The sequence below is a fragment of the Maniola jurtina genome, chromosome 6 (assembly GCF_905333055.1).
Source record: "Maniola jurtina chromosome 6, ilManJurt1.1, whole genome shotgun sequence".
Lineage (NCBI taxonomy): Eukaryota > Metazoa > Arthropoda > Insecta > Lepidoptera > Nymphalidae > Maniola > Maniola jurtina.
In genome coordinates this window covers 15,362,437-15,383,984 of record NC_060034.1, presented here as the reverse complement: position 1 = coordinate 15,383,984, position 21,548 = coordinate 15,362,437, and the positions used below count along the sequence as shown (strand labels likewise).

The window sequence follows — 21,548 nt, the reverse complement described above, 5'->3', positions numbered from 1 at the left end:
TATGTAAATAAATCTTGCTTTAAAATAAAATAGGGATAATAAATTTCAGGACTATGATTACGATTAGTTATATTTAATTACTATCACTATACGAAATAAATCTATTTTTTCTTAGCTGATTTAAAAGGCGAACTTTTTTTGTCTGTCGCAAAACGCGTGATACAAACGGTTCTTGCCGCTAAGGCTAAGCGCGCACTACGATAATAAAACGGTGCGAAAAAAAACGCCAATCTATGAACCATCAGAATACAAGGAGCATCCACGTAACGCAAAAAAACACATGTGATTAAGAATCACAATTACGATGTGATGCGATTTCTTTTTTTTTTCTCAGCTAAACCATACTTATAAACGTCTAAAAGAACTAAGTTCTAATTACCATTCAAGTCAACTAAGGAAAAGTAGATAATGGCGCCGATTCTATTGTCTATCTCTAACTAAATTTAGAGTTTCTGCGTCTTTTTCTTTTTGATAATGCTAAAAAAGGACAGAACATGTATTTTACAATTAAAGACTCTAAATTTTAGTGCACCCTACTTTAAACAATAGGCTTGCGACTGGCAGCTAGTCATGAAGTTTGACAGTTTTATATTTTTCAGCCTGTCAAACTGTGTATGTCTTTTTCGTATTACATTAGTAAGAAAAGAATGCGAATACTCTAAAATTTAGTTGAGGTAAGAATCAGCACCAATAGACTACTAATTATGTTTAGAAAGAGAACTAAAACGGTAGGTTATGTAAACTTATCTAGGTTAGTATTCACGCGGCGGCGATGGGGTCGGGCTGCTTCTGCGGAGGACACTTCTGCATCATGTTGATCTTGTCGCCCAAGCTCAGAGCCATGCCCTGTAATACACATTCAATCTATTGACTAAAGGGAAACTACTGAAAATATCAACTGGAATAATTTCTACTGTTCGCGCCATTTGGTGGGAGTCGAAATGAGCGAGCTGGTAACCCCGCTGAGTCGTGTCGAAATAAATGGCGACCGAGTCTGAACAGCGTCTCTTTGTTATCGTTGAAAATACACATTTAATCTACACACTAAAGAGAAAATACTAGAAATATCAACTGACACAATTCCTACTGTTCCCGCCTTTTGGTAGGAGTCGAAAATAGCGAGCTGGCAGCCCCACTGTGAGCCGTGACGCGACGTGTGAAGCGAATGACGACCGTGCGTGAAATTTGTCTCGTTATTATTGTTGAAAATAGATAGGGGTTTTTGATCTGAACCCACTTCCCGGGTTAATAAATAATATCCCCATGTGTCGAAAAAAAGTTTAATTAAATTTGTATGTTACACTTGTTTTCCTACATACCTCCTCACTTCTGATTTGATTAAGTAAATAAAGAAAATCCAAGTATAGCTCGCTCCTTCGTCCGGTTAGTGACTTCGAGCTTATTGAGAGCCTTGAATTGCGACCACGTCTCGGATCCATATGTCATCACTAACACCACGCACTGTTCGAGGACTTTGGTCTTGAAACATTGAGAGGACTAGAAGCTGTACAAGCAAGGCAGTATTCCTTACCTGTGTCTTGGCGCGGATCCTGACGTGGCCCACCACGGGCGCGTTGGCGCGGTGCAGGGGCGTCTCGATGCTGAGGTTGGCGAGCGCGTCCTCGCCGAAGATAGAGCGCGCGTACAGGTTCGCTGCCATGAACCCGCACTGACCCGACAGCGCCTGATCGACACACGAGTTTCCATTAGGCTGAGCTTTTACTTGGGCTGAAATCTTTAGAGCGTACTTTGCCTTTGCTCAGACTTAAGTTTCAGTTAAAACGAGACAGATTTATGCCAGCGATATAACGCTGTCTCGTTTTAACAGTGTCTTAAGTCTAAGATAAAGACAAAGTGCTCTATAGACCTCACTCTTAGACTTTGACAGAATTAAACCGAGACCAATTTGGGTAAAAAAATGAACACACAATAGTACATTACTCTCCAGGCAGTTCCTTATTGATCTATCAAAACAGCTCAAACTACTTGACGATCGAGCTGAAAGGTATGCAGATAGCTATTATCACCTGGACATCCGTTAAGAAAAGATTTTTGAAAATTCAACCTCTAAGGGGGTAAAACAGAGGTTTGAAATTTGTGTAATCCAGGCGGACGAAGCCGCGGGTATAAGCTAAAATAATGCTCACCTTATCCGGCGTGAGGCACTTCATGTTGGTAGAAGCGAGGAGATGCTGCAGGTACTCTCGCAAATCCGTGATGTTCGTGTTCACGGACACCTGACGAACAAATTTTTTTCTTTTAAATAAGTGTAGCGAGCAAACGAGCAGGTGAGTCACCTGATGTTAAGCGATTACCGACTCCATGAACATTTACAGCACCAACCGCCAATGCGTTGAAAGCCTTTCAGGAATTTGCTGGTCCGCCCCGTGAATAACCCCATGTTGCAATCCAGTAGGAACACCACTGAAAGGAGTTGGTTCCAGTTTGCATGGGCGTGCGGGTGAAATTGCTAATGGTGGTGGTGGTGTGTGTGTGTGTGTGTGGTTATTGTTTCACCAAAATATTTGCATCAATAGCTCAACGGCAATAGCAAACAAGCATCGATAGCTCAATGGTTGAGGAGCGGACTGAATTCCGAAAGGTCGGCGGTTCAAACCCCACCCGTTGCACTATTTTCGTACCCACTCCTGGCACAAGTTTTACTCTTAATTGGAGGGGAAAGGCGAGTGTTAATCATGATTAGCATGGCTAATATTCTTTTTTTCAAAAACAAAAAAAAAAAAACAATACTAGACGGTGTGTTTACCTTGTTCTCCCACTCGAACTCCGCCCACATGTGACGGAAGTCTGCGTCGCTACACGCGGCCGGCTGGATGTAGTCCACAATGTCGATGTGGATGTCGTTGAGTACCACCACGCCGCGGTCCATCGATGCGCCGCTCACTTCGTACACTAAACAAAAAAGAAAGCTTAGAATTTTCTCTCTGTCTGTTCGAACGGGGAATATCTTTGGAACTGCTGAACCTATTTTGACGAGACTTTCACAGAGAAGTAGAGTATTAACCAAGGAGTAACATAGGTTACCTTTTTAACTGACTTTCAAAAATGGAGGAGTTGTGTTTTTCTACCTATGTACACTAAAATCTCTAAGATTTCTGACCAAATTTACGTAATTTTTTTTTATTTGATAGAGAAACTTTGCGTCATTGCTCCATGAATTTGGTACAAAGATACCTAGCATCCCGAGGACGGACTACTTTTGTCCTAGAAAATCAAAAGTTCCCAGGAGATTTTTAAAAACCTGCGAAGCTACCTCATCTAGTTATAAATATATGCATATCAGCCATAGAGAAAACTTACCAATGTTGCCGAAGATGATGCCATTTTCGGTGGAGGCCACTTTAACGTGTGCGCGGATGGTGGCAAAGTCTCTCGGCGCCAATACTACGCCTGCCGGCCTCTCCACCAAACGCAACTCTCCCAGAGTTGCCAGCTCTACTGTACAATTTTGTAGAGTATCATCTGAAAAATATTGTATAAATGCAGGTAATTGTCTGGGCCGATATCCTTTGTTTGATTTATTTGGAGAATATAAACTGCAACAAAATTGACCTTTTAACTACAAGCATTAGGCCCAAAATTTGGAACCCACGATGTTACTGAAATTTCTTACTTTCTTGAACATTCGGGAGTTTAAAACTACGCTTATATTTTGCCCCTGATTTTTTTTTAAAAGCTAAGAGCACTTACCTGTCTGATTGACAACTAGCACGTCCAACACTATATCGTACTGGTTAACCGCGACGATAGCCTCTGCGTACACGGGGTCTGAGAAGCCCGTCAGCTGCGTCACCTTCGACAGCTTGCCGCGCTCCTCTGACGCTGTCGTGCGTCCTACATCACAACATTATTTTTGACACTTCTTATTTGATAAATATTGATTGGAGTATTCATCTATAGGATTTTTTTTCTCTCTCGTCTGGCTTTTACAATGATTAGCCAATGTCAAGTTTGTAGTTATTTGTAACAAGTTAGCTAAACTATACAAGTGTGCACCCCGTCTGTGCCGGCGCTTGCCGACATACGCACGGCACCCCCTTAGAGCGCTTTCCAGTCAGTTTTAACAAAAAAAAAAACACTCCAAAAAGTCACAACACGCGCGCCAGCAAACGCCACCACAGACGAAGTCCTCTATAGGATTTAGCCAGCGAGAAAATGAGATTATATGATTTTTTCCAATTGTTTCATACTTTAGTTACTTTAACAGTTATGCCTCTCTTGTAATTTGTTGAAATTAAGAACTTAGTCATCTGAATAATATGTGCCTAATTGGTAAATAGGCTGTAACAATATCACTATAGCCATATATCTACCCATATTATAAATGCGAAAGCGCGTTTGTCTGTAGATTTGGCTTTCAATCACCCTGCAACGTATCAACGTGATTTTTTGCATAGGTATAGCTAAAGACCTGGAAAGTGACATAGGCTACTTTTTATCCCGGAAAATCAAATAGTTTCCGCTAGATTTTTGGACGAAGTCGCAAGCATCAGCTAGTAGCAAATAAATTACCTTGCAGCGCCTTGTTGAGAGAGAGCTCGAACATATCGTGATGCGCCGCGGCGGCCGCGCCCGCCAACACCGCGAAGTTGATGCCCGTCTCCACGTCCACGCGACGCGCGTCGCGCGCCTCGCGGTCCGACCGCTCCTGCTGTTGCTGCGAACACCACGGAAATACGTAATGAAGCCAAGTAGATGAGGTTATCCCAGGGCCTAACCTATACTTATAAATAAAAAAAAGTCCCTAAAAATAATAATAAATTATAAAGCTCCTAAAAAATCCCATCCCACTTATTTAGCCTTTAAATATAGGGGGGAGGGGGGAGGGAACCCCTAATTTGCTGGTACTTATCATTATCAAAATGAATTATGGGGCACTTTTTAAACGATTTGTGAACGAGTAAGTAGTTCGTCTATGATATTTTAGCACACTGTTTTCTCCTATTGTATGAAAAAACACTTACTCTTTGACCAACTTCTGCGGTCCCGACTTTTCTTTCAATACAAAGAAATGATCCTTACATGAAATCGACTCGATCGGCATTTTAAAAAATTTTGCCAATTTCATTGAATTTTTAGACAACTCACGCTTGACAAAAAAATTGACTATGCCAAAATTATTTTCACAAAAAAGACCTAAAGTTTCCTGAGACAGTTTCCCTGTATCTCCTATGGTTTTGGATTTGTCCAAACAGTTAAAAACACACTGTTTAGTTTATTAGTAATACCTCGGCTTCGGGCAGTAAAGAGGGCGCAGCGCGATCAGGCAGCGCCAGGAGAGCGGCGAGGGCGTTCCGCGAGCCGCCGAGCAGAGCGTCCTTAATGACAGCGGGCTTAGCCGCGGCGGCGCGCACGCATGTAGCTCCGTGCTCCATGTCGTCCGCGGTTAGACCGCTGCTTGCTCCCGTTGTGCCTACGAGAAAACAGACTATCACTACCCATATTCATCCATCCATCCATCAGCCTGTAAACGTCCACTGCTGGACATAGGCCTTTCCAAGAGCGCGCCACCAAACACGGTCCTCCGCCTTCCTCATCCACCCGCTCCCCGCCACCTTCTTCAGGTCATCGGTCCAGCGGGCTGGAGGTCGTCCCACACTGCGCTTACCGATACGCGGTCTCCACTCCAGACCATATTATTACTACATTATTATGAATGCGAAAATGCGTTTGTTTGTTGGCTTGTCCTTCAGTCAAATCACAACGGATTGACGTGATTTTTTGCACTGGTACAGATAAAGATCTGGAGAGTGGCACAGGCTTTTTTTAGCCTGGAAAATCAAAGAGTTCTCACGGGATTTCAAAAACCTAAATCCACGCGGACTAATTAGTCGAATTGCTACCCAGCTACGGATCTTTTTTGTAGCTTTTCTGGCTAGCAACAAGGCTCGTCTACGCGCAGCGCAAGTTGAGCAATGTAGACCATGTTATTGCAAAACATTCTCTTCCACGAAAGTACCAACTTAATTCTGCTGAGGATACCCGAAGTAAAAGTCAAATCATTTATTCAAATTGGGTACAATTGTACACATTTTGATGGTCAGTTGTTAAATTTGAAAGGTGTAATGGTGATAATTAATTACATAAACTTAAAATGATGAACAATATTTACCCGCATTCTGCTTATGATAGGCTAACAGCGACGCGGCGAGATGCAAGGCGCGGTTGGCCTGCACGGGGTCGTCCATGCGCAGAGCAAGTTTGGCCAGCGCGGAGCACGCGCACGCCGCGGTGAAACTTTCTCCCTCGCGTAAGGCACTGCTTAAACCACCTGCACTGCTGTCTGTTGATTGTGCTCTGGTAGGAACAGAATACAAACTGACTTAAGATCCGGTCGAAGGACCAACTTTAAAGTGAAATTTTATTTTTGCTTTATTCATAGAAAAAAATGGCTACCTCAGTGAATACTCATATCTTTCATTACTGTCGGATAAAGTTGTAGGTTCATAGAGGCAGAAAAGCACTGCTTAGCCTAGCAATACCAAAGAATTGTTTAGTGGAGGCAACTAACTTGGGCAAGTTGAAGGCTGATTGCGTGGCGTAAGCGCCGTCACTAGTGACAAGCGTCCGTGTCGGGGCTTCCCTCTCTTTCCCAGCGTTCTTTTCAGTCTCCGTCTTTTCTCCTTCCTAGATCAAACATTACCGGTTAATATTGTGTAGTGTGTAAAGTTTGTAAGAGTGTAAGTTTTTTTTTAGAGTTCCCATGCCCCAAAAGGAACTCTTATAAGATCATTTCGTTGTCTGTTTGTCTGTCTACCTCTCCATCTGTCCGTCTGACGTGTCTATCAAGAAAACCTATAGGGTACTTCCCGTTGACCTAGAATCATTAAATTTGACAGGTAGGTAGGTCTTATAGCATAAGTAAAGGAAAAAATCCGAATTTGTAGTTATATAACAAAAAAAAATTAAATAGTGTTCATGAACAAATAATAAATAAATTAGTATTTTCAAAGTAAGATAACTATACCAAGTGGGGTATCATATGAAAGGGCTTCACCTATTAGGGTTGTTTCAGCCTATAGATCGTCTGCAGAGTAAACGGAGGAATGTTCTCACCGGTTTGGTGTCGTCCTGCGTTTGCGCGAGCGCGGGCAGCGCGGCGGCGAGCACGTCCAAAGCTGCGCGCGCGCTGGCCGCCGACTCCGCGAACTCCGCCAGCAGCCACAGCGCCGAGCGGACTATCTTTCCCACGCGGATGCTGCTGATGCACTCCAGGAGTTTCTGCGCAGTGAGTGCACCAATCATTTCTATTCATATAATATATTTTCATGAACAGCAAACGAAACTCTAAAATGAGTTTTTGCTTCATTTAGAAGTATATATTATATATATAAGTATACATATTTATGTAGTAGTACTTACGTTATGTAGTACTATGTAGTAGTACTTACGTTACGTTATGTACTTATGTAGTACTGTTCTTAAAACAGACTTATTTATTAAATGTTTGTCAATTTTCATATCTACAGGTTAAAAAATCTTCTTTCTTCAGTATGGTACAGCTCTACTATCGGGTTTCAGTAAATGTACTTGTAGATGTTCATCTCAGTGGGCGTACAACAGTGACGTAATTTGTGACTTGGTGAAGGTAAACTCACCGCATAGACCTTGGGACGTTGTTCGGGGAAGGCGTAGAGCGCGTGACGGAGGTACGTCAGCACGTCTTGCGCTGCCAGCTCGCTGCCGTCGCCCAGCAGCTCCAGAAGAGCTGGAGACACCGAGCTGGCCACTTCGGGGAACTGATGGGATAAACATTGGACTTTATTGTCTCTATATATGTTGATCATGATGTTGATGATGTTTAATCGCTATGAGTATATCTGACCTTAAGCGCAGCACGGTGCATCGCGCGCACGAGTAATTGTCGGTACTTCTGCGCGTCGTCGTGATCAGCCAGTTGCGCGCGCGCTGCTTCTTTGCGTAGCGTGCTCACCAGCTCTTCCGCGTGACGAGACGTCAGCAACTCCAGCGCTGGGGAACAGAGCTATGTTACTGTCATATCTTGTTAGGAGGTATTGAATCACAATTAACGAAACAGTTTTTAGGATCTGTCTAAACAGCCAAAAACCGTCGTTCAGTAATAATAAATATCCAGCCACAAGTTTTTAGATAATGTCAACGTTTCTCTTTTTTTTTAACTAAAGGCATTCGCTTGGCTTCTATCACATCAAAGTGAGTGATGATGTAGCCTAAGGAGGAGAATGTTTGCCTAGAAGTTCCTTATTCACTCTTCTTTTGAAGATCCCGGTTTGTAATTGGCGGAAAAAACAGGACCTAAGCAAAGTGTTTTCTATAATCTAGGTATAGGGTATTAGAAATGATTCGCTTCGTAAGATCTCGTGAAATTTCGACTATGTAGTGGTGCAGACCTTTACTACCTAGATCCACCCTTACAAATAAACCATGGTTGTTCTCTGAAACCTTTTCTTTGATGTCTTACTCTGTAAAGCATAACTCACCAAGGTGCAGCGTGTGTCTACGCACGTCCAAGTCAGAAGCTGCCAAAACTCGCAGCACATCCATAGCGAGATCCGGCAGAGCCCTGGAACCAGCTTCGCCACTAGCGGCGCGCAAGGCGCTGAGCTTGCCCACTACGATCAGCTTGACATTGTTGTCGCTTTCCTTCACTATGAGGTCTATGTAGCACGCTGCTGCTGCCTGCAGACCAAAAATATGTGACGTTTAGACCGGCATGGCGCACACTGACAAAAAATTACACTATGCAAAAATTGGCAGTTCTGAACAGTTACAACATCTTAGTAATTCTGCGAGAATAAACAGGTTCCACTTCCACAACACTAGTGTCACTTTATACTGTATTTTTTTAAGCTCCGAAGCATTTGGAAGGCATGTCAGAAGAACCTACTGACAGACAGTTTCTGATAAAACATCCGGCCGGCTTTAATATCTTAAGGTAGTGGTGGCGTTACACCAGAGAAAACGTTTTTAACTTTGACGTGTTATGGTGTCGTAAACTATTCCCAGGAAAGGACCTTCCTCAAAGTTTCATCTTGTTTCAGTAGGCATTGCTCTGGAGATAGACTGAGTGAAGCTATTTTTCGATAAGAGAGCAAAAAATAAAAAACTCTTGATATACTCGTAGTGTTTTCTATCACCAACCATCGAAAAGGGTTTTGTTTGTTGGTTTAGTGGTTTGTCCTTCAATCACGTTGCAACGCAACAACGGATCGACGTGAGTTTTTGCACGAGTATAGTTAAAAACCTGGAGACTGACAAAAGCTACTTTTTATCCCGGAGAATCCTACGGGATTTTTTAAATTCTAACAAAAGGAGCATGTACCTTAATCGCCGCGGGCGCACAAGACAACGTGACGAGCGTGCCGGCGGCCTCGTACCGCACGGCGGCGCTGGGCGCGTTGAGCAGCCCGTACACCGTGCGGATGAAGCGGGAACGCTCAGATGGATTCGCGTGGCACACCTAGATATGGACATTAGTAGTTTACAAAAGGGTTGCATAATGCATAAACCAAAGACTTTTACAGATTTTTACAGTCTATTTGGGCTGCAAATTGCAAACACCAGTCTCAGTCTTTATCTACTAAGTACTTTGGTCAACAAAGTTTGGTGTAAAATGTTCACTTTTTATTAGGTCTGTAATGAAAAAAAAAAATTGAGGTTAAAACCCAGCTATAGGTGAGGTTTTTAATAGTATCACCTTGTATATCAGCTCCACTATGACCAGCTGCAGTATGTCACCGAACGCGTGCACGTGGTCGAGCCTGTCCGCCAAGTACGCGAGCGCGCGCTCCTGGTCCGCGTGCAGCAACATCAGGAACGCGTTACGCTTGCACGACATGTCTTGCTCGCTCTCCAGGAACGTGCCGATTAGCTCCGGCGCATCCGGGATCAGGAACTCGAAATTCCTGATCAACAAAATAAAATAATGTTGGACATCGGTGGCAATTTAGGCCCACCATTAGCCAGGAGACGTGCAGTTCCCGCAAAATTGAACAGCCGTATAGGTATTTTGCCTATAAGCATACTTTACAAAATTAACAAAATCTTCAGGTATGCTGTAGCCAGTTGTTTTAATTTTTAGTTTATTCATAAATTAATCTAATCAGATGGGACAATAGTCATAAGACTCTGAAAACTCTTTTTTGTGATTAAGTCATGTCACTTAGTTCTCCATTAGCCCTCGTTCACTCAGTCTTTTCAAACTTAATTTTTTATATGATGTGGGCGATTCTGTCAGGTAGCTTACCGATAAATAGTGAATATCGCCAGCACGGCGTTCCTCCTGACATACGAGTGCCTGTGCTCCAGACAAGCCCGGATGGTGGGCATCAGGGGCTCCAGCAGTTCGGGCTCCTTCAGCTTGCACAGGAACCGAAGTGTTGACCCTCGAAGGAACTCATTAGGGTGTTGCAAGTCCTGAAAAATGTATGCTGTGTAAATATAAAATGGCACAATGTCTGTCATGGGCGATGTCCTGACTGTCCATGATACGTTTGCACTAAAATTACACAATACGCAAGCACGCACATACGTACGCATGCACACATTCACGCATGTACGCACGCATACACTTGCGTCTACAAATCAATTGCATCTATAAATGACCTTTCTGAAAGGTGCTAAATGTTCAAACAGACTCAGATAAATATAATATTAAACTGAATTGAATAAACTAATTTCTACCAGACAGCAACATCTACATGTCAAATCTAGGAATCCCCAGGAAGGCACTTATCTTGCACTAGATGACTTGCTAGACATCTGGAGTTAGCTAGGGTAGATTTTTTTGTGTACAATTTCATGCAATTAGTCTTCTGACTATGAGCAAATGTGTTGGATGGATCTGGAAGGCCTATTTGTTGTCAACAGTCAGCTTTGAACTTCTAGAGAGTGACCAGAACAGTCTAGATAAGGGAAACAAAATGATAGTTTGCTTTACAAAAGTAAATTATCTCACCTTCCTGTAAGCATCACAGACTAGGATCATCTCCTGCATAAGTTTGCCGTCAGGAGTGGTCTTGGGCACAATTTCCCAGAAGATGAGCAGCAGCTTCTTGATGGTGTGGTCTTGTAGCGGCAGCACAAACCTGATGATGATCATCAGCAGGCCAGGGATCTTCTCCCCAGACAGGATTATGCTGATGACTTTTTTTAATGCTTCTATTTTTTTCTTTATATCTCCTTTTTCTGTTTTTAAAATAAAACATAACTTCCTATTTTGAACTTGGTCAAACATATTTTTTGTTGTAAAAAAAAAACATTGGTCTTCTTTAAGAATTGTTAAGCTCGTGGTTTAAGTTCTATGTTGTCAAGGCAGCTTTTATATCTAGAACTAAATGAGTTGTTGTAAACTGTACTTGAGGATTATTTGGTAACTATTGAGCACTTGCACAATTGTGTACAGTATTGTACAATAAGGTTCACTTTATGTCGGGACTCTTTGAATAAAACGCGGGTGTCTTCAACCATGCTTTATTCGTGACAAAAAATAGATTGGTACAATGGTGCATGCAAGACAAACAAGTGTTACTGATATACGATTGTTAAGACATCACAAAGAAAAACATAGATATACTTAAGATTGTTCAAAGACATATTGTAATCCAAAAGTTTTGGAGATGTTTAATGATTTTTGGACATGCAGTAAACCAATGAAAATGAAATTTCTATCATTATTTTTCTGCATCATGTTAATATAAGTACACAGAAAATTATGTAATGACTATTTTCTATTACAATATGTCAGTCACTATAATCTTAAAATTACTAAGTACATACTTAATAGAGCATTATTAGCTTACCTAAATCAAGCTTCAACTGCATTTCATTGTGAGGCTCAGAATCAGTTGGGAAATTGATCAATGTGTAACAGGGTTGCTCCCCCATGGTGCTAAAACAATAGTATAAATGCCAATTATTACATTTTATAGCCCTAAACACCCTCATATAATCTGATTATAGTCCACATAAATGACTGATTGCAGATGATCTAGAAAAATAAAAATAAAAACATTTCATAGCATAAGTTATTAAAGTAGTAAAACCACATTAACCATTTAATGGCAGTATTAACATCTAAAATTCGCTAGAAAATCGAGAGATGTGTAGTTTCGGCCAATCAAAAACAAGAAAACATCCAACAGAAACTCTTGATAAAGAATAAATATAACCATAGATTTATCACAATAGGTAGATGACAGGTCGCTAACAAAATGTCACAGCTCAAGTGGCCTGGTTTGCACACATATATACACATCTGTTTCTTATTACGAAATGTAAAAAAAAATCATAATATCAATAACTTCAGTTTATTATAAACCTTAACACTTGGACAACATCAATCAATTGATTGCAATTGTTAACCAACATTGACCCAAGTCCGTAACTGGAGGGGTGACTAACTTTAGAGACCCGAATTTGGCCATTTAGTTTTTTCTGTGCCTCAGAAAGCATGTTAAATTGTTGGTCCCGGTTATTTTTACTAAATCTTCCCTTTACTTAAATCTCAATTTCTTAGTCAAGTTGTATGCGTAAAGATCTGGGAACCCACTGCATTATTAGGTATCCTAAGAAAACTCCTTATGTGATTGATGGAATTGATCCTTGGGAATGAGAAATAGAACACAGAAAGAGAACAAAATATAAACTCTGGATTAGCAGTGGGAATAGTATTTTATGATAATATACCATCACACTTGAATAGCTTGATAGAATATTTAAAACCCTGTTTTAAATGTGAGTGAACCAGACTTTTAAAAGTGATTTTATATAATTTATTTAAACATTTGGCTATAAACATGCTGTAAATTGATAAGAATAGTGAATATCAGCAATTCTTAAAGGTTCAAATAAGAGATCAGAGAATTTGTTCATAAACTTAGCATAAAGTTTTGCTAGCTCAACAGCATCAGTAACAAAAGAATAGAAATGTATTAAATGGCTTAAATTCAGCTGCTAGACAAACAGTTAGCTCAAAAATCAAATAACTTATCAGATTATGAACACCATAAGAAACACCCGGTTATAGGTAGGTATGTATAAAATTACCTTATTTATACACTTCAATGATATTTATATAAACGCCAAGTAACACAGTCTTCGGATTCAATGTAAATATTACCTAGATTTCAGTAAAAATGTCTTTATTATTAGGAAATTAAACAAAATTATTTCGGATACGTGTCCACAAACCACATCTAACACATGTGTCATATCTGACATCACAAATGTCAAAGTCAAAATGAAGTGTAAATAATGACAAAACAATTTTAGTGATGGACTTCGTCTGTGATGGCGTTTGCTGGCGCGCGTGTTGTGACTTTTTGGAGTGTTTTTTTTGTTAAAACTGACTGGAAAGCGCTCTAAGGAGGTGCCGTGCGTATGTCGGCTAGCGCCGGCACAGACGAGGTCCATACTTGTATAGTTTAGCTAACTTGTTACAAATAGTTAACTACGAACTTGACATTGGCTAATCATTGTAAAAGCCAGACGAGAGAGAAAAAAAAAATTTCAGTGACGCGCAAAGGTCACAGATCACTATATACCAGTCTGAAGACATTATATAGTCCTGTTTCAATCATTCATTCTCTGCCATTCGGTCGTTCAAGTACTGATTAGAGCAACAGTCATCAGTCATTCGGTACTTTTCGGTACTTCGGTACTTCAGTCCAGTCAGTCATGATTGCTCTTCGTTCCTCACGATACATTCTACTCTATGAAAGGATGTACACAGAGTGCAGTGTTGCTAACTTCGGAATTTCATTTGCGTTATTTTTCATGAGATTCTGGTCTACCTATAATTACACGCCTGACGTATTCTAAAAAAAAACGATGTAATTAACCAGAACGGTTTGTGGCATAGAGAATTCATCTTAATCATCCAAAGTCTGTGGTAATAACGTGTCCATAGAGATAGTATATAATCCTTCATCCAAGAACGTGTCACTGTCAGCCCGTGATGGATGTCATGTGTTAACTGTCAACTGTCAAATCAAAAAATAAAAATATTTGCGGTTCATGAAGAAGGTGATTAAAAAAAATAAAAATAAAATAGAAAAAACTATTTTTGCATTGTTCAGTGAGTTAGTGCATCAATCTTGAATCTACCCACATTTTTATCAAATATTATCCGGAAGTGTAACACGTAATTTTTCAGAATGGACGTTTTATTAACTCTTTTCTATATCCTTTTCTCGATTTGCGTGGTTTATCCGCCTACTGAGTTCATTTCCGCTGGTTTTACGATACCACAGCTTTTGGATAGCTATTTAGGGTCGGAAAATGTGAACTTTATCGGGTACCACATGAAAAGGATTTCTATAACCGCGTTAATACACTCTGCATTGCCCCTGGGGTACACCTTGACTCTCTGGTGCGGCGGCGAGCGTGGGCAATGGATGCCGTGCTTCATAATCGGAACAGGAATTATACATATGCTCATGATGTACAAAATAGCACAATGGTGGGAAAATGACAGAAGAAATCATCCTGTTGTTAAAGCGATGCTACCTTACGTACCACCCGGTTTTGATTGGCGGATTCTAGCTTCAAACTTCAACGTCGAATATCGAGGGTAGGTTTGGTAGTAATTTAACCTTTCATTCGTTGTGTACCTTACTGGCTGGACAGAGCATATTATTGTTCATATGAGTAAGTGAAATAGAGTATACCTTAGTTTCTGTCAGAGGTGACCCATGGAACCACCACAGCTGTTATACATTTAAATGATCTGAAATCTATATTTAGTATAATAAGACTTAAAGTAGTATATTCAAACTATTTATATACTTACTTTCAGTGTGGACAAGGTATCCATTCAGTTGAATGCGACCAGTAAGTTCATAGCAACTCAGACATGGCTCGTCAAAGTGGGGCAGTATGGCATTGATCTGGTCAAGCAGAGTGATTGCGCGCTGGTTGCCACCGCAGTAAGACACATTTCTTTTACCTACAGTTCTTCAATCAATATGTATAAAGCCGTGATAGCTCAACGGTTGAGGAGCAGACTGAATTCCGAAAGGTCGGCGGTTCAAACCCCATCCGTTGCACTATTGTCGCACCCACTCCTGGCACAAGCTTTACGCTTAATTGGAGGGGAAAGGGGAGTATTAGTCATGATTAGCATGGCTAATATTCTTTTAAAAAAAAAAAAGTAGACTGAAAGAGTTCAAACTAAGATCATATTACCATTTATGCAAGTTAGTTACATACTAATTACAGAATTTTGAAATTTGTAAAATAATGATGTAGATAATTAATAATGTACTTAAAACTAAAGCTACAAGGGTTCCAAACGCACCCTGGTCTGAGAAGAAACCCACAATAAACTCAGCCAGGCATTCTTATTGCTATAATTAGACATCTATGGTGTGATGAGCGAAGAATTTCATTCATTTTTATGTACAGCTCACACTTGACCAAAAATTTTACTTTGCCAAAATTGTTTTCACAAAAAGACCTAAAGTTTCCTAAGCCAGTTTTCCTGTACCTCCTATGGTTTTGAATTTCCCCATACTGTCCAAGTTAAAAAAGCACTATAAATAACACATTGGTTGTGCAATAAAATTGAATTTTAAACATAATATCTTTCAGACAGATAGCCACAATATTTCACCATCAGGGGAGGATGAAGTGCAGTATGTGAACATTGAAGCCATACCATCCCGGGACAGCATCAAAAGGTTCTCATTCAGGATCTCCACCACAGCCTTAAGAGAGCTACAACCAAGGTATCTTAATTGGAACCCTTTCCTCTCAACTTTTCCTTTCTTTCAAGTTTTTTCTTGTACTAAGAATATCTTTATTCTGAATCTGAATTACTATTCTTCACAAAGGAACCTTAATTAGGGTCTGAGCTAGATGAGTCAGAAAGGTATGGATTGTAGTAAATTACAAACTTCGATTTGAATTTTCCTTTTGCTATTTTTATGAAAAAATCTTGTATCTCCGGCAAAATTCATTCATCCGGCCCCTCTCGGGGTGAGGTGAGGTTAGAGGGAAAAGGCGACATGCATTGATAATGTTATTTCCTTCATCTGTGGAAACTGCACTATTTTAAGCTCTGCTCCCCAACGAGTTATCGCCGCCGTGAATAGGGCTCCTAAGAGTTGTATTGGAGGTTTAGTTTTGATTTTATCTTGTTTACTTGAAGGTTGGAGCGTCCAGTGCGAGTGCCGGACCATATATCCTTGCTGCCAACCCTGATAGAGAGATTTGTGACTATTTTCAAACAATATGTGGACCAGAACCCTGTTTATTTTGTTGATCAGGTAAGATTTGTTCGGCAGCCTACATTTAGCGAGTGCCGGTAAACATATATATATATATATATCTCTCTATAGTCCTATTCCTTATAACTGAGGGTTGTACCCCTTTCCATTAATACTATAATGGTAGAAGTTCTCTTGGGATAATAATGCGGTGGGTTCCCAGATCCTTCCACATACAGGTTGACTAAGAGAACAAGATTTCGACTCTTATCTTAATTTACAGTTATTATCAGATGTTAGTGATAATAATCGATAATTAATTTGCGTTGTCACAACTGGGCCACATGTCCCTCACAACATAAATACTGCTTGTTACTGCCCGTACGCGATAAGTTGAGACTCGCATCGAATTTTTATTTTTTATTTTATTTTATTCGACTAACCTACAACTTTTATACATAAAATATTTACAAAAATATAATAATGTTTATAGCTAAAAAGATACATAGTATAAACGTTAATAAAAGGCTAGTACAAAAGATTTAGGTACAATGATATTTTAAAAGGTTAGTAGGTAGTAAAGTGGGGTTAGATGCAATAATGAATATAAATATTAAATTAACACGTTACATCGTTAAATCTCTTACAAACTAATTAACTCCCTTACGCAGGGAGGCAATGACGTTACGACGAAAGCAGGTCGTCGTAGAATTAAAAATGTTGAGTTGCCGATGTTTGTGATGAAGCATATTAAATTGATGACAAATGCGATTGATGAAGGAGTGCTGCGCAAAAACAAAAAAAAAAACCCAATGAAAAAAAAAAAAAAACAAAATGCAACCCTCCGCCCGTTTCCCTTGTAACTTCCCCTCGAGCTCCCGTGTTGTACTGTAGACAACGCCATTTTTTTAACATCTTAGTCTCGTACTTGCTTACGTCACGTGGAAACTTGTAATATTATTTCGTCTACAGTACAACCACGCGTCTGTGGCGTCACCGCCCCTCCGGTCTCAACTTATCGCGCATAGTAACTACATATTATGCAAAGATACCTTGATGTGCATATGAAAACCCATACCAAGTAACAAGCTGGCTACAGGATAATATATGTCAAGTAAGACTGTTGTCGTCGTCAACCAATAGACGCCCACAGCTGGATATACAGTGTGGTTTTAGGGTTCTGTATCTCTGAAGGAAAAACAGAACCCTTCTAGGATCACTTTGTGTCTATCTGTTTATCGTTCTATCTATCTGTCTGTCTGTCAGTCTGTCCGTCCGCCGTAGCATAAATACCTATTGTTATTGTTTGTCAGGAATTGGAAGTGTGCATCGGGTGCATGCAGAACACGGCTAACGTGAAACTGGACAAGCGCTGCCCGCCGCCGCCGCCCGGCCTCGAGCAAAATGTAGCGCCGTGCCAGCAGTGCAATTGCAGGTAAACTTTAAAAAAAAACAGCTAAGTATTTTTAGGGTTCCGTACCGTAAAAGGAAAACGGAACCCTTATAAGATCACTTTGTTGTCTGTCTGTCGTGTCTGTCAAAAAAACCTATAGGGTACTTCCTGTTGACCTAGTATCATGAAATATGTAGGTCTTATAGCACCAAAGGAAAAAATCCGAAAACTGAATTTGTTTGTGGCTACATCACAAAAATAAAATAAAATGTGTTCATGAACAAATATTAGTATTTTCAATTTTCAAAGTAAGATAACTATACCAAGTGGGGTATCATATGAAAGGGCTTTACCAGCTGTACATTTTAAAACAGATTTTTATTTATGTTTGTGCATAAAAGTTACTGATTTATCGTACAAAATGTTGAAAAAAATACCTGAGTACGGAACCCTCGGTGCGCGAGTCTGACTCGCACTTGGCCGGTTTTTAATTGAGGTACAAGGTAGCCCTTGACTGCAATCTTACCTGGTGTTAAGTGATGACGCAGTCTAAGATACAAAGTAAGCTCTAGGTATAGAATTTAGACATTGCTGAAATTTAAGAATGAGTTAAAACGACACAGACTTATATATCTTCATAAATGTGCCGTTTTAACTCCATATTAAGTCTGAGCATGTCAGCCCTAGTCTCTGTTGAGATTGACCGCGGCGGCTGAGAGTGGAGTGAGCACATTCTGGTTGTGTGGCAAGGGTGCTGTGGTGCTGCGCGTGCATGGGGCGCTGGTGGGCGGCGCGCGCGGCCGGCGCGCCCGCCGCCTGGCTCGCGCAGCGCGGCTCGTGCCCCGTCTGCCGCGCCACCTTCTGCCTGCTGGACGTGTGCCCCGCGCAGCTGCGCCAGTCTTGACTGAGGCAACCTGCCCTCCTGTGCCCGCGAACTCTACTTAGTGTTACGCGTCGTCTTAAACCAGTGCTCAGTGTGACTACTCGCTATCAAACCAAAATAAACTCACAACATTTTTTATAATTTTTATGATAGTGTTTTTACTTATACTTAAGGAAATTTCTAAATAATTTTTAAGATAAGCAAAAATTGCGTTGTTTTCTAAATATATTTAGAAACTCGCCAATCACACAAATAAAACGCAAAAATATCGTGCGCCAATCTGGACTGCCGCGATACTTCCGTACTCGCAATCTCTTCAATCACTTCCGCGTCTTCTAAAACCAAAACTTCCCTTTATCATCTTAAAAAGTCCCTTTCCCGTGGACAGTCCGTGCGCAAATATCGTGATAAACTACTCCGGGCAGGCGGCTTAGGCCCTGTCTGCCGGGTTAACTTCTGGTCGACGTGTTGCCCTATACTGCGCCCACATGCACCTGGTTTTTCGTGCCCGCGATCCCTTGACTTTACTAAATTAGTGCTCAAAGCGTGATTAATCGTTGACAAACCAAACTTCCCTTTGCTATTTTAAAATGTCCCTTTCTCATGAACGATTCTTGCACAAGCAAATATCGTGATAAACTACTTATTCCGTGCAGTCAGGCTCGCGGCTCGTGCCCCGCCCGACAACGCCAACCTTGACTGTGACTAAAAAGATCTAGAATAATTAGGTACCGTTCTATTCCCTAAAAAAGGGCTTTGAATATTTTGCCCGCCATTTTATATAGTCTAACACCATTGCAACTTTAATAGCTTATAAATCTCGAAAACGTGACACTTGATTTTGTTGCTTACATTACTTATTTGTGCTATAGATGCCAGTTATTGATTAATACAGGTTTATGAGTGGAAAAATAATTTAAAAGTTGTAGGTACTTAAATTTTCAAAGCCCTTGTAAAAGGGATTTACCTCATGACTTATTACTTTTACCAAAGGATAAGAAAATAAGAATATATTTTGATAGATAAAATCTCTCCTGTCTAACAAAGCAGTGAATCTAAAATAAGTTAACTGCACTTGTATCATTCCTGCTATGTTATAGGTAGAAAAAATATGTGATAATAACAAAAAAAAGTATGAAAGATATTGTAAAATAGGTGTGCATTTCTGATATAATTTTAACTAAATACTTATAACGATTATACTATTCAGTATTGACTTTGTAACGTACAGAATAATACTGAGTTGTTCGACGCAAATTCAAAAAATTAAGTGGAGATTAAACCAATTTAATCACAAGAATCCTATTTAAATTGGTTTAATCTTCACTTATATTTTTGAATTTATTTCGTACCTACAACCCAACATAATAGTCCATAAGATTATACTGATTACTCTAAGTATAAGGCCCTTACTTGTGTTCTCTTCCCACGAAATAAATTAGCTTTCAGTGTGGTTCAACCAACTGCCTTATATACCGCACGATAAATGGAGGTTAAGAATTTAGCCAAAAATGTGTATTGTTAGCTGTTAACTCAGATTTTTGGCGAAAATACTGACTTTGAAACGTACATTTGTTGAACATACGTTTTAAAGTCATTTTTGCCAAATGTGCATCGTGAATGTTGAAACTTTTTTTTATTTTGTACCTAAGTATATCATTTTTATATTGACTTTTTATGTTTCTTTAATTGTACTTACCTCCTAATCGATTATTTTTTTTTTGACAAAAACTACTAGGGTATTTACTGTAGTAACTTTTCTTAAGTTCTTAGTAGTAAAGTAATAAACATTTTTGTTCTCATACAAATGGATACAAGTATTATTATTTCTTATCCGAATACCTACAAAAGTTTAAAACTACATGGAAGGGTATTGACGGCCCTTTAGATCATAAAATGGCTTTAAATACGGGGTAGTATAACCACGTCAAACAAAATGCCTTCTAAAATGAAACAAAACATGATCCTATCTACCTACCCACAGAAATTTGGGAGCTGGCGAACAAAACCGTTTAACTGCACGAAATTAAGGAGCAAAAACCGAAATGAAAGCTGTTGAAACTTTACTGTACCTAATTGTACCGTTTTGATCGAAATCACAAACTCTGGATACAATTTTAGCACAGTTAGGCTATTTGGTTTAGAAATGAGTTCCAGTTTGTATTCAATAATCGAAATCATGACCTTCGGGCTCAATTTTAGCACAGGTTCAGGCCGTTTTGCTTGGAAATGCGTTCAGAAGTGTAATTACACCATTTTGTTCGCCAGTTCCTCAATTGATTTATACCAGAAGTTACAGTAAGTGACTATCCAGTTAAGTGTTTAATTATTAAGTTGAATAGATATTTGTAGCTACCTACTCTTCCAATCGAACTGATTTCAGGGTTATGTAGGTACTTACCTACTGAAAGCAACTTTCCATGAGATTTCAATTATTCATAGAAATCTATCTAACTAGACCTTTAATAACTCCCTCCCACCAATACAGAAAACCCTTAGGTGTAAATGAAATGAAAATAGATAAGAAGAAAATAAAGTCGGTCTTTCAAGCAAGCTTATCAGTCTCAATAAGCGAGTGATATGCAAATGTTCTTACAAAGAGCAGTTAGAGTAGAGTAGGCATCCCGGCGCGGCGGTCTGCTGGTGTATGTGAATACTTCTACCAAGTGGTTTCACATATCCAGCAGCTTTGCCAGCGAGGCATACCCTCATGCAACCGGGCGGGTCGGCGGGTTGCGGATAGCCGAGTCTGTCGGGCTCTAGCCGGCAGATGCCCGCATGGGCCCCGGACAAGAGGGATGTTCGGCGTCACTCCCAAACACCGGGCAGATTCCATTACCCTATTTCCTGTGTTCTGTTAAATCACCCATATCCCCCCTCTCCTAAAGTACATACTATCCCGTGCTCCTGAACTCCTTTTTATTCCAAATTCGCATCTTAATCTCTTTCCCCCAGCCGTCTCACTCCAGCCTTTGATTTCTTACTTAAAATTATATGTCCGATTAGGTACTATTATAATAATAAAGTACATACGTAACTAGGTACCTTCTGACAGACCGACTCA

The 21,548-nt window shown here is 40.1% G+C and overlaps 2 protein-coding genes across 2 annotated transcripts; one reads left to right on the top strand and one right to left on the bottom strand.

The window, feature by feature from the left end:
- Positions 1 to 399: 399 nt before the first annotated feature.
- Positions 400 to 13,218, bottom strand: LOC123866473 (coatomer subunit beta). The gene is made up of 20 exons (XM_045908060.1): positions 13,048 to 13,218; positions 11,802 to 11,890; positions 10,958 to 11,187; positions 10,247 to 10,416; positions 9,698 to 9,905; positions 9,323 to 9,460; positions 8,481 to 8,679; positions 7,847 to 7,992; positions 7,620 to 7,760; positions 7,078 to 7,242; positions 6,533 to 6,648; positions 6,134 to 6,318; positions 5,250 to 5,434; positions 4,534 to 4,678; positions 3,712 to 3,855; positions 3,322 to 3,483; positions 2,768 to 2,913; positions 2,148 to 2,237; positions 1,532 to 1,684; positions 400 to 846 (listed from the first exon to the last, which is right to left on the bottom strand). Exons 2-20 carry the CDS (start codon positions 11,884 to 11,886, stop codon positions 760 to 762), a joined length of 2,895 nt encoding a protein of 964 aa, XP_045764016.1. The 5' UTR covers positions 11,887 to 11,890; positions 13,048 to 13,218; the 3' UTR covers positions 400 to 759.
- A 779-nt stretch (positions 13,219 to 13,997) lies between these two features.
- Positions 13,998 to 19,624, top strand: LOC123866494 (E3 ubiquitin-protein ligase TM129). Its single transcript, XM_045908126.1, has 6 exons — positions 13,998 to 14,572; positions 14,798 to 14,927; positions 15,592 to 15,728; positions 16,151 to 16,268; positions 17,522 to 17,643; positions 18,352 to 19,624. The coding sequence occupies exons 1-6, from the start codon at positions 14,157 to 14,159 to the stop codon at positions 18,503 to 18,505; spliced, it is 1,077 nt and encodes a 358-aa protein (XP_045764082.1). The 5' UTR covers positions 13,998 to 14,156; the 3' UTR covers positions 18,506 to 19,624.
- Positions 19,625 to 21,548: the final 1,924 nt, after the last annotated feature.

Excerpts from the sequence above, each read along its gene's own strand:
- LOC123866494 (XM_045908126.1), top strand. The coding sequence starts at position 14,157 with ATGGACGTTTTATTAACTCTTTTCTATATCCTTTTCTCGATTTGCGTG. Across the intron at positions 14,573-14,797 it reads TTCAACGTCGAATATCGAGG|TGTGGACAAGGTATCCATTC; the intron begins GTAGGTTTGGTA and ends ACTTACTTTCAG. Across the intron at positions 16,269-17,521 it reads CTGTTTATTTTGTTGATCAG|GAATTGGAAGTGTGCATCGG; the intron begins GTAAGATTTGTT and ends ATTGTTTGTCAG.
- LOC123866473 (XM_045908060.1), bottom strand. The coding sequence starts at position 11,886 with ATGGGGGAGCAACCCTGTTACACATTGATCAATTTCCCAACTGATTCT. Across the intron at positions 2,914-3,321 it reads CATCATCTTCGGCAACATTG|TGTACGAAGTGAGCGGCGCA; the intron begins GTAAGTTTTCTC and ends TTTTTTGTTTAG. Across the intron at positions 847-1,531 it reads GGATCCGCGCCAAGACACAG|GGCATGGCTCTGAGCTTGGG; the intron begins GTAAGGAATACT and ends TGTGTATTACAG.